This window comes from Vicugna pacos, chromosome 15, assembly GCF_048564905.1.
Source record: "Vicugna pacos chromosome 15, VicPac4, whole genome shotgun sequence".
Taxonomy (NCBI): domain Eukaryota; kingdom Metazoa; phylum Chordata; class Mammalia; order Artiodactyla; family Camelidae; genus Vicugna; species Vicugna pacos.
The window spans coordinates 1,522,130-1,535,766 of record NC_133001.1 but is presented as its reverse complement, the minus strand read 5'-3'; the positions used below and the strand labels follow the sequence as shown (position 1 = coordinate 1,535,766).

The following is a 13,637-nucleotide window of genomic DNA, read 5'->3' as shown; positions in this document are numbered from 1 at the left end:
GAAAAATAAAGATTCCCTTTGTTGATATTTTCTATCAAAAAGTAGCAAAATACAGTGTTAGGAAATAAAAATATAATGTGTAAATTTTGAAGAAATAAAATAATCATGTAAAGAAGTAGTGTGTGATGGTATTGACAAAAGAAGTGAAGCCATTAGAAGAACTTGAACGGAATCTTGTGATGTGAAATTAATGATGGAAGGCATTCAATACATTTTGTGTTTCTTAAAACCCTCCTCAAGTTTATACGAGAAGCATGTATTATTGGATATGAAGCTGCAGAATACATAAATCTGGTGTAGCTGTTGCTGGAGAAATAGAGAACATAATAAAATATTAATAGATCGAAATCTCAAGAAATGGTTCCACTTGCTTTATTTAGTGTGCCTGCCAGGTGGCTTAAGGACAGCAGGGTATTTATGTTTTTGGTAACATTTTAACAGCAGTATTTTGCCTAGGGCTGCCTTCACAACCTTGTTCCTCAGACTATAGATGAGAGGGTTCAGGCTGGGCGGTACCATAGTGTGTAACACAGACATGAAAAGATTTAGTGATGATGCCGATCTATAGCCAGTCCCCAAGTAAGTGACAATACCAGAAAAGAGAAACAAGGTCACCACAGTGAGGTGTGGCACGCAGGTAGAGAAAGGTTTGAACCTGCCTTGTGCTGCTGGAATTCTCAGGGCAGCTGAGAAAATACAGATGTAAAAGGCAGTCAGGAAAAGGAAGCAGACAGAGGCCAAAGTACAGCTAGCAATCACAAATGCATATTCCAAGGTGTGCTCTCCAGGGCAAGCAAGTGTGAGCTGCGACGGGACATCACAATAGAAGTGATGCACTACGTAGGGCCCACAGAAGCGGACAGAGAACGTACCTGCCACGTGAATGGATCCATAGACACACCCACTGGACCATGCCGCCGTCACCATCTGCCAACAGGTGCCTCTATTCATGATGGCCTCATAGTACAGAGGCTGACAGATGGCAACATAGCGGTCATAGGACATGACTATGAGGAGGGCGTACTCTGTGCCAGCGAAAAAAATAAAAAGAAAAATTTGGGAGGCACATCCCAGGAAAGAGATGGAATGGCTTTTGGTCAGAGAGTTTACGATGGATTTGGGCACAATGATGGAGATATAGCAGATATCAATCAAAGCCAAATTTTTTAGGAAGAAATACATGGGGGACTGGAGATGCTGGTCAGTGGAGCTGAGGGTGACAGTAAGGAGGTTGCCCATCAGTGCTGCCAGGTAAATCAGGAAGAAGAATGTAACATACAATGTTTGTAGCACCTGGTCGTCAGGGAGTCCCATGAGCAAAAATTCCGTTATGCTGGTCACATTTGTTACTTTCTCAGCCATGCTGATTCGCATCTGTTAAAAGTAAAGATTACGCTGGTAATTAGTTTGTTCAGATACGGTAGCCATCACTTTTACTTAACTCTTAATATAGTTTATTCCTGAATGAGGCATAATTCATCAGAGTAACTGGAAAAATGCATCATATAGGCTTCCCTTCTTATAAAATTAACAGAGAGCAGACGGAAATATGATTGATATTAAGGAGAGTTTAGGAGAGGCTGAAAATGAAATCAAATGCTGTCTTCTGGTCGCCCACAGAACAGAAAAGAGTTTTACCGTATTTCGTGGTTTAGGAATCTTACAGACGGGTGTTACAGCCTTTGAGACAAATTTGTGTGTAAAGCAGCTAACAGACTTTACAGGTACAGGGGTAAAAAGGAAAACATTTCTTTTTTTTCCTACTCCAGAAGTTATTTGTCAAACATGGCTTTAGACCTAGAGAAAAATAAAATAAATATGGTAAAAATGTAACAAAATAAGACATAAAGATAGTAATGTGTGGGTTTGTCAAATGCAATTAATGATGATACAGAATATATTGCAGGCAGAATGTGGGAGAAGCATGAATTAGTGTCACACTGTGGTGCTAACTTTTTAGTTGATATTAGGCAGAAATGTTCATAATAGAAATATAAGACACCAAGAGTAACACTTCCTGACCTATTTATGACAGATCTGTGCCTTGTGTGGTAGCCCACTTACACAATTCCCTCAAACCGCCACATCAGCAGTGGCCGGTCCGTGGCCATGAAATGAGCCTCTTAATGACACTAGCCCTCATTTAAACCAAGTGACCATGGTGTTGTCTAGGCATTCAGAGAACAAGTAGCATCGTCATTCTCTGATCATTTTGGTCCTGGAAACAAATCGGTTGGATAATTTTCTTACCAGTTAGTGCAGGTTTCTTCCAGTGATGCCGATGACAACGTCCCAACTTCTTCCAGAAGAAGAAAAGCTCTTGATTAAGAAGAGCTTTTATTAATGTATTAAAATTAACAGAGATTTTGTTCTTCCAATTCCTTGGACCTTGCAGTCAGACATGAAACGAGAAGAGAAGTTCCCAATAACTATGGCGTGATAGGGCACATTTTCCTGTTCCATTTTGCATGTGTCTCTATAAACGTGTAAGGAAAGGATAGTCATGGGTGTCTGTCATCAAATGACGCTTTTATTCAAGAAGAGCTGCCTGCTGCATGACCAAGTGCGCTCAAGTAGCTGTATAATGCTTGCATGGTTGCTGAGTTTTAAGCTGTACTTTCAGCCTCTGGCATTGGTTCACGGTTAATGATCTTACACATCACATGAACTTACAGTCATATAATCGAGGTAGAAATTAACTAAAGGAATTGACCAGGGGTTCTGATGAGAGAGCGTTTATTCCCTGAGGGATCAGAAGGCAACTTCAAACCCCTGAAGACTAAAGACTAAAGATGACTTAGAAGGGTGCTTTGCTTGCCCCTACTAGCTTTCTGTTATGAGTGTATCACAACTCTGTGAAAATATTCAAGCTGTGGCCTTCTGTTTATTCATTTATTATAACATCAAGATTTTAGTGGAAAATAGACCATTTGAATTCACGTATTGAAATTTAAATTCAGGAACGCATATTAAAACACGAATGCTATTTTATTTTCCTTTTTTTGTTTGTATTTTCACACTATTATATATTCAAATGTTCATGTAAAATACCAAGAAAGACTAAATTTAAGTAAAACTTGCTTCACTCCTATATTTCCTCCCAGGGACCACAGGAGGGGCAAGTGTGGGAGCATTTCCTCTAGTTTTAAATTAAGTGCCTCTTTTTTTCCCCAGCTTTATTTTCACAACACAATGTCCTATTCAGTTGAAATCATGAATGGTTTACATTCACCATCACTGTTTACAAGTACAGCGCGATCTTACAACATTTTCAGGACAGTCACACAAAAGAGCACATTTTACTTTGATTCCAGAAAGTATACTTTATGTTTAAAGTATTCATGGCTAAAATGAGGTTGCACAAATCTTATAACTTGACTTGTAGATTTTTTTTTTGGTCCTGCTTATTAAGTTTGTTTGTCTTTTTTTTTTTTTTTTTAGACTCCACATATAAGTGATATCTTCATGATATTTTTCTTTCTCGCTCTGGCTTACTTCACTTAAAATGACATTCTCAAGGTTTATCCATGTGGCTGCAAATGGCATTATTTTATCATTTTTATGGCTGAGTAGTATTCCATTGTATAAATACACTCCAACTTCTTTATCCAGTCATCTGTTGATGGACATTTAGGCTGTTTCCGTGTCTTGGCTATTGTATATAGTGCTGCTATGAACATTGGGGTGCAGGTGTCTTTTTGAATTAAGGTTCCCTGTGGATCTATGCCCAGGACAAATCAAATATTTCTAATTGTAAATTAATCTAGCCCCAATTTTTAAGGAATAATGTGATCTAGGATTAAACTTTAATGGATAAAAATAAGTTTAAATTGATGGGTTAAATAATATAAACATGTCTTTCAAGTCATCAGCTTTAAGTGTAACAATTTTATTGTGTCTAGTTTACTGAGAGTCAATAAGCTCGTGTTATCTGTGTTACAAAATTTGTCAAAAAATTGATTTGCTGTGATAATATTTTAATATGTAATGAAATAGAGATACATGAGGTAAACATTCCTAGGTAAACTCTATAAGAAAAATTACATTTTATGGTACGTCTATGTAAAAATACTTTCTCTAGATTTTTGGTATTTGAAGCTTTAGAGTTCTGCTATATTAAGTTAAAAATGGAAATTCATTGAATGTCTATCTTATAATAAAATACTGAAACATTAATTGCTAAAGAAGTTTTGTTTACCTACTTTTGACCTCTTATTACAGAGAGACTAAATATGTTTGAGACTATTAGTAAATATATTTTGTGCTTTATTGAAAGATTGTAGCATGAAATGACGTATTTCTATTTAAGAACAGAACCTGAGAAAAGAGTCTTATGCATGGTCAGGACGAGAATTAGATTGAATTCAATTAAATGAATTATTAATATTTAAAGGTGAAATGGTACAAAACTAGAATTTGTTTTTTTTCTGTTAAGAAGACAAATTTTTCTTTAAATATTAATCTGCTTTTGATAAACAAATTATAAATTTTCTGCATTAGTAACTTTCTGCATTTGCCTTTGAAATATTGTCTTGTCACTTGGTTAAGTGAATAAGTAATGTTTCACAGTGACATATGATCTTACTTGGCCAAACATTAAAAACCCTTTGATATCTCTGTCAGACTTTCTCAAATCAAATTCTAAATGAAGTTCATTTGTCCTTTAGCTAATTTGGGGCTACGTCAAAGGGCCCATGGATATCTCAAAGAGAGAGATTAAACTAATTAAGCTTATTTGTTCTGTTAAATTATGTGGGAAATATCATCAAATAAATAATATTAACCTTATTAAGTTATGTTCTATGGGTAAATATTCTTAATAGAAAGGTTCCAAAAATTGTACGACATTCCTAAAATTTGAAAGACCCTGGTATGTTGCCAGTCATAATTCTAGTTATTATCTTAAAATGTTGTATGTCACAGAAGTAGCCAAATTTCACTGACAATTGCTTTATATTCAGGTCTTTAATCATTTTTTTAAGTATTTTTGTCTTTTATAGACAGTTATTGTCTTATTCGGATGCTTTTACAAAAATGCGTGGGGATAACTTGCTTTATGCTCCAAAACTAAATTTGATTCCATAGCAAAAGGCTTCCACTTTGCATAAAGGCTATTTCAGTAATGGCTCCCTTACGTAAGATTACCGAAGAAACAGTAATAAAGACTCCTTTAACTATTTATGTTCCACACTCAGTTAAGTCTCTTCGAAACTCTCACCACACTCGGCATAATTCTGTTAAGCCGACTAACTTCTTACAAAGTGTTGCTGCTTTCTGTCTTTAATATTACCTTGGTTCGACATAATAACCATAAGTTGCAACTTTGCTTCCAGAATCACAGGAAGAAAACGATCATGACTGCATTTTGTTAACAGATTATCTTCTTGCCCTCAGAAATGACTTACAAAAAGCCTCTACTGATAAGGCTGATATAATTGGATTTACACTGGGTCCTACTTCAGGGATGAGCAGGGATATTACTGATCTGGATGTGCAATAATGTCCACCATGGACATAGTTAAAATCTCTTAGTCACCAGAAACAAAGTCAGCACAACAAGGCAAATTAATTGCCTTCATCGGAGCTTGCCAACTAGCTAAAGAACAGATAATATTTATACTGACGGTTGCTCTGTCTCTGGAGTGGCTCACAACTTTGGAGTGCAATGAAAACAATGAGGTTTTTTAACCTATTCAGAAGAATCTATTAAAAATGGAAAACAGGTTGCAGCGTTAGTCATTGTCACACAGCTACCAAAACAGTTAGCAATTATTAAAACATCAGGACATTCCAAACATGGCACTGTGGATACTAAAGGAAATCAACTTGCTGATTCTACTTTTTATTGGAAGGTTTATAATCAAAAGAGGGGGAATGCTAAAATAAAATTTATATTTAAAAATCAGGATAAGAAAAGTTAGACATAAAATTCTCTATTTGTGTTTAGGACTTCAGAACTCCTCAAAGATAAGATTTGATTTTATTTTTTCCTTTCTTCCAATGCTAACAATGTAACTTCTTAAAAAGACAACATTCTTTCCCAACTCTGAAGGGGTTCATGGCCTCTTGCTGCTCAGTTTGTACACGTTTATTTGGACCATGTATTCTTGGTGAGCTTTATGTAAAGTATCAGCATGTTATTTTGATGTGTGACCCTTTGTCTTGAAAATGTCATGACTGTGTCTTTGACGTCTGACAGGCAGGACATTTCTCAGAGCTTCCTGACAGTCTGCCTCCTAGGTTAAAATGCTTAGTTTGACCTGAATAAATTTCCTTTTTTTTCTTCTTGATTGTTAATTGAATTTTCATTGACACTATTTAGATACTACACTTCCTACACCCCAAACACCTTACTTCAACTTTTTTTTTTCATGATAACCTTGGTGCGGAAACTAACACCACTGAATCTTTGGATCAAATTGTTGAACTTGGCTATTCAGCCTTGCTCTAGTGAATGGAACTGGCTTAAACTTGTTGCTGCCCTTATATTACAACATCTTCCTTTAGTTTTATCATTTTCCTTTCTCTGCACTGTCATTTTAATGTAATGACTTTTAAAAGCATTATATTTCTGAGCATTTTAAAAGGAGACCCCAGGAAAAAAAAATACATATGCAAAAACACTGTGTTTTCCTGTTTGTTTTATATATATGACACTTTTATATCCATACGTACTCATTTTAAATTATTTTATTTACAATTTTAGTCTCTTCTAGTCTTGCACTCAAATACTTTCTGCTTTTGGTTTCTTTATCCCTCTAGTTCTTCTGGGTGTTCCTTGGTGTAATTTTTAATTCAATTGCCTTTTCTTTCAGCCACCTAAAATAACTAAGCCAATGAGTTATACTTTTCTCTCTTTTCTCAAATTATATCTAAGAATTGATACTTGTTACAAATTAAAGTAGGTCACAATCCATTTAACTGTCATTAAAATTTTGCTACAGCCCCAGACCTTGTGCATCAGCTTCCTCCCTTGCCTTCCTTCACTTTAACCTAGACATGCATTTAAGTATAGAATCTGTACTGATGGCTCCCCATGTCACCACAAGTGGAGGTCAGTCCTAGTTGTGTCCAGTGTTTCCCACCATCAGCGCTTCTGGTCTGAATTCTGCCCCCTGTCACCTCACTCAAATCTCGTGTCCCCAGCGCTCCTTCCTCAGGCACACCTTGTCCTTGACGCTTCCTGTGGCTGCAACGCTCTTCTCCCAGATATCTGTTTCACTGTCGGTGCTTTCCAAACATCACTTTGCTTTTACATGCTAAATGAAGCAGAACTCAGTGTGGATATGTAGCTTGGTCTGCGATCCACTGGAAAACTTGGTGACTCTAAGTTACAGGGAACACAATGGTTTAAACAAAGTAACACACCATGAAATCAGTTCTCCTGTCTACAGGTGAATGATCGCACCATAGCATATATTTACATCTAGGAGGATTTTTTTGAGTTAGTTTGCATAGGATTAATATTCACTAAGTTTTCTTTCATAAAGGATTTCTGGGATTTTAGAGTTCTGGCCAGGCAGACCTTAGTCATTTTTATAACTGGTACTGAGGGGAAAAAATAAAAAATCACATTAGCAACCTAAAGCTCTATACTGACAAATCATATACTATATTTAACCACAAATACCATATACTGTTTTGAAAGGTCTTTCATTTCCTTTAAATATATGCACATTAATACTGAGCTTTGAATTCATCACCTGATATCTTTTCTGTTCATTATTGAAGCAAATATCTTTTCTTTTCATTATTGCATTTCCTCAGCATGAGCTCAGACCTTCCTTCCAACCACCACCGTAGTATTTCTGGTATACTTATTTTATACAAATATTTATTTTTTCTTTCAACAAAATAATTCCAAATACCAGTATACAAAGAAAATTATTTAATTTAACCTATATTTTCAATGTCATGTGTATCATTATAACTTGATAACATTTCTTGAAAAAATATATTTCACTGTGTAATGTAGGAAGTAGTCTAACAATACATCAAAATTCCACGATTGTCAACCTACTCTTATGATTAGAGACTATATTTAGTTTATTGTTCATATGAATAAAAGTCCAAATAATTTTTCATGCATAACATTTTTATTTATATTCCTGTTAAGATTTAGGATTGCTGCATAAAAGTATAATATTCAGGCTACTGAATGTGAGTACTTTTAATTGACTGTTATATATTCAAAGTGGAAACTCCCAGAATATCATCATGTCATGTGATATATTTCAGTTGAAAATGCCACTCACAGGTACAAATGTGTCTGTCTCACTGCATTTTAACTAGATTCCAAAGTTACTATTTTGATTTTTTTTTTACTTTCCATTCGTGAAAATTGATGATGTATAGAACAAGTACCACTGCTACTATTACTGAATTTTAATATATTTTTCCTTTTTATTTTTTGTGTGTATAATTTAATTTGAAAAATTTCTCTCCATGTTCTTTCCCATCTTTCTCTTTGAGGATTAGTTTATTTTCTTGTACTTTTGTAGGAAATCTTTGACTATTGAAGATATACATTGCACATATTTTATTCCTACTATCAATGTCCAAGAGTTCCTTTTTTTCCACATCCTTGTGGACACTTTTAATCTCTTGTCTTTCTGATGATAGACATTCTAATGGATGTGAAATGATACGCCAATGTGGTTTTGACTTTCATTTTCCAGTTGATTATTGATGTTAAACCACTTTTCATGTACATTAGACATTTGTATGTTTTCTTTAGAAGCATATTTATTTAACTCCAGTGTTTATTTTCAATCAGATTTATTAATTGTTTCTCTTTTTTTGGTTTTTAATGAGTTGTGTGAATTCTTTACATATTTTTCTTATTAACTCCTTATCAGATATATCGTATGCAAATATTGTCTCTCATTTTGTAGGTTGTCCTTTTATTTTGTGGATGGTTCCTTTTCCTGGGAAAAGCTTTGTAGTTGGCTACAGTCTACCATATTTATTTTTGGTTTTATTGCTATTGTGCTTGGTGTCAGATCCAAAAAATCTTCACCAAGTCTAATGTCAAGAAGCTGATGCCTTCTTGTTGCTTTGTGGTTTCAGGCCTTATGTTTAAGTCTTTGATCCATTTTAAGTTAATACATGTGTAAGGTGAATTTTTGCATGTGGTTGTCCAATTTTTTCAAAACCATTTATTAAATAGACCATTCCTTCCTCATTGTATAATTTTGGGGCTCTTTCTTATGAATAAATTTTCCTTATAAGTTCTGAGCTATTTATATTGATCCCTCAAATTTCCTAAACATATCACTTGTCTTTTAAGGAGATATTCACTTAATTGTCGCTTAGGGAAACATATCACAAGGTATGAAGGCTAGAAAGAATGTCTAATATTAGGGGAATTTTAAAAATATAAAATATCCTATGCACATAGAACAATAAATAAAAAGTCTTCTGACTCTTGACATCAACCATACTTCAAGATAGTTACTTATAAATTGAAAAGAAGCCACAATACATTGCACATATTATAGTTGATTTTTGTATAGGAAGTATTGTAAATTTCCATTTACTTAACATGCCTCTGTCTCAACCCACCTACAATGAATATCCAGAAAAATGCTAAGTAAGCACTGAATTTATAGACAAGAAATTGTTCATCTACATAAGCAAAGAAAAATGCAGCAGGTAGGAAAAAATGAAGTCTTGTAGTTTCTAAATGTTTACCTTTTATAGTTTTGGACTTTAAGACCCATAAGTCATTCTTAGAAGAAGAATAAAATTACATGAATTCAATGCCATGATCTTATAATCATATAAATTAAGTTGTAACTGAGCAAAGTTTGAGTGAAAGGTGCCTGGTGATCGGGAGACAGTGATTTATAGAGCCTTGAATATTTCCAGTGAGTTCAGTGATGGACTTTACCCTAGGAAAGTGGTGTCTTAGGGGAGATCCTGAAGAAGAAGCAGCACGATTGCTGCAAGAGGGAGAGTCCAGTTGAGTGAGTAAAACATGCCACACATGTGGGGGGAAGCGCACGGCGAGTACATGGTGATGTGGTGATAAGACGGTCTAGTAATGCTTTGACAAAAGAAGGAACAAGAAGATAAGAGAGTGCCAATCCATACAATGTTTCTAGCTCAGAATGAGTGATTTATTTTATATTCTTAAATCAGGATGAATAGGCTAATCTATTTTAGGAAGGAAAGAAACATGTTCTGATGGACAGTGTAAAATGTCCACTCTGATTGTGGCATGTGGGCATCATTGGATGTTATCTTGAGGGAAGGGGTTCAGATCTTTGAAGGGCATCACTGTGGTATCTAAAAATGGACATGTGCAGCTTACATTCTGATATTGTCTAAAGAGATGAAAATATGTTGATGCATTTGAAAAGAATTTTTTAGCAAAAAAATGAGAATTTTGATAGATTGTGAATTGTGATGAATTAGGGGATGGCAGGGAAAGTTCTAAGGTGCCAGACTCCCCAACTTATATAATGAAGAATCACTCTATCATATAGTTTTTTTTTTCCTCTTGAGTTTGGTTGAAATAATGTTGACTTTGGTTTTCTACATTTAAAGGTCCATACTTCAAGTCTCTTTTCTCAAGGAAGTGATGAGATAGCAGGTAGGTATTTTAAATAGAATTCAGTACATAATATTTCAAAGGAACACATAAAGACAAACTTAATATTCAAAATATAAATGGTAACATTTATCTTAGCAAGTTTACAGCACACAGAAGAAGGTTCAAGCAAACAAACAAGATGTTTACAAATACTTTTCTAAGTCAGGAAGTTGCTTAAATACTTATAAAAATGATCTTTATATATATTGTCATTTTGGTTCATCAAATTACATGTATAAGTGTATTGTCAAGATTTAGAGAACAAATTGAAAGTAAATGCTGTTCTCTTCATAAAAATATCTCCTATCTCTTTTACATTCTGTGAAATTTTATCAAATACTCTTCAAGTTTTATAATCAAAATAAAATGAAATATTATTTTGCTTCCATTTCAACTTTTCTCATGGGTTATCTAAAAGTTGCTCACATTTCCCTTTTGCTTTATACCGTTACACTGTTTTATAAAGATCACCAGCATCATAAATTCTGATTATATGATAATCAGCTTTAATACAAATCTGCCAAGAGGAAATGTGATACATAGTATCAAGTTTGCCCTTTTCCAATGAAACCAACTTTATTGCCATTTTTGAAAGTAAGCACAAAGTGTTTATGTAAGTGTAAAAATGGGATGAAGATGAATAAATGGAATAGGTAACCTTTTATATATATCTTTCAATTGTATTTGCAGTAAGTGACACATTTTTTTCCTTTTTGAATAACTCAAACTACCTATAGCTCCTGGCTTGTCCTAGCCACAAAAATAACAAACAAACAAACAAACAAACAAACAAATAAAAGTCAGTTAGTGTTTTGGGATAAGTGATGTGATGAATCGAGGAAGATTTAGATATACATTCTGTGCCAAGAAATTGGATTTGGAAAGATTACTGCCATTAACAGAATACGAGAATCTGTGTTCAGTTGTGAGGGTTTAAGAACATGCCACCCCAAAATATGTTGCTGTGGCATAAGTGACTATTTTGAGCAGAAAGCACTTGAGAAACAGCAGATGTAGGAAGGGCTCCATGACTTCCCTTTTCTACCTAAAAGCAGGTCATAACATTTCCTACTGGAAGGTGCCCACCATGACCCAGGAGGGGAATGTCATTCTTATCACTGAAGGCTGATCATTGACATCAAAGTGAACCTGTAAAAACACAATCTACTCAAATAACTTTTACTGTCCTTTAGTTTCTCCATTTATTTCTTACTCTCCTATAATTTAGTGTTCCTAGCCCAAACATCTTTGTCTTGTCACATCCCCACAATTTATCATTATTTGTTACGAAGTTGTATCAACTTTTGGACCCAATAAGTTCTTCTAGTTTCTGTTTACTTAAATAAAAATGAACAACATAAGAGTTGTCAATTGAAGTTTTATTCAAGGTCTTATTAAGGGCTGTAGCCTGGGACATAGCCTCTCAGCAGCTCTGAGAAATCTCCTTTGAAGAGATGGGGAGAAGCCAGTAGGTATTTTTTTTTCCCCCAGGGGATACATGCAGTTAGGCATATATCTTGGGGGAAAAATGTGACTCACAAGGAATAGATACCTCAGTTAATTATTTTGCTGTTTTTCTATGTATGGATAATGCAAGAATCTGGGTTTATTAAAATTCTTCATAAGATTAAACAGCTAACTATCAAAGAGCCTGTTTTTCCAAAACACGAAGTTCCTCATCCTGCTTTTCATCCTGAGTCCCTCTCTGGGTGCAGTGTCTTCAGCAAACACAGTAGCTAACAACTTAATCCTCGTAGAACTGCACGATGAGCAACATTCTTTCTTTTACATTTGTTTTCATTTGAGGACATCTATCTGCACGTAAAAAAATGAAGCAAATTGTATATGCTTTTATCCTGTGAATCTACCTTCTGTTAGTTTAACACTTAAGCTTAACCACAGATCTTAAGAGGGTGGAATGACTTTTTTCCTCCCTTGCAGAATAATACACAGCAATACCTGTGTGAAGATACAGAATGTTTCCCTATTATTGTGAGAGTTTGTATATGGCTTTTCAGATGAAAAAAGAAGAAATGTTAAAAGAAATGTGATGTACATTTTTCATTTACACGAACGGGTAATTTTGGTCTCCATGACAATGCACTGGGTTAAAAAGAAAAATTAATTAGGCATTCAGGAAAAAATTTTTTTAAAAAAAGCTATGGTTTAAATATATACAGAAAACGGCATGCCAAAATTGAAACTAAGAAAAATGTCAAGCATTGGCATCTGCAAGAAACTGTTGAATTCATTATATTCACTACTACTGTCATTAAAAAAAAAAAGACTTAAAAATCTTGGTCGCTAAAATAGGGTTTCTAGTGATGTAATCTGAGTATCAGTCAACTATGACATAATCTCATTGAAGAGGCTGAGGTTAGATTTGCATTCCCAACAAGCTCTCAGATTATTCCAGTTTCTAGTCCACTGACCACACTCTGGAGAGCAAGACGTTCAGAGGCAGTCGGGTAGTCAACACCATCTTAAAAAGCTTTGATAGAATTTATTTCTTCTAACAAGCTTGCCATCTCTTGGTTACTAAAAGGTACTGAAATAATTAAAAATTATAAAGTTTCTTCATTAACATAGAAAGGTGGCCATAATAGTAGAAAACCTATTTTCTACCACCTTTTTTCTCCCCCTGCAGCTGAATTGTATAAGTTTATGCTCAAATTACTGTCTGCTTGAATATTCTGTAAGAATATAAGATTTTTTTTCACTGTGAGAGATGTTCCATTCTTGTGTAGTCTGGTTCTAAGTTTCTTTTTCCCTTCTCCTTATTAACCTTGTTACCACTGCCAATACTTTGAAATTTTGTAATATTATTTAGAAAAACTTCAATTAGCTAACATCTTCCTGATATTTTTCTAATGAAATTCTCCAATTATGTGTATATTTGTAATTAAATCAACACCCATGCTTAATAATATTGTCTGGCTCACCCTATGTACTTTAACTATGTATTAAATTATTTTGCAGTACAAAGCAATACATTTATAACAGTCTATCTACTAGATGTAGTAACACCGCTTTATATAAC

The 13,637-nt window shown here is 34.4% G+C and overlaps 1 protein-coding gene across 1 annotated transcript; it reads right to left on the bottom strand.

Annotated features, from left to right (window-relative positions):
- Window positions 1–372: 372 nt before the first annotated feature.
- LOC116280057 (olfactory receptor 14A16-like) lies at window positions 373–1,362 on the bottom strand. The gene has a single exon (XM_031676836.2). The coding sequence runs from the start codon at window positions 1,360–1,362 to the stop codon at window positions 373–375; it is 990 nt and encodes a 329-aa protein (XP_031532696.2).
- Window positions 1,363–13,637: the final 12,275 nt, after the last annotated feature.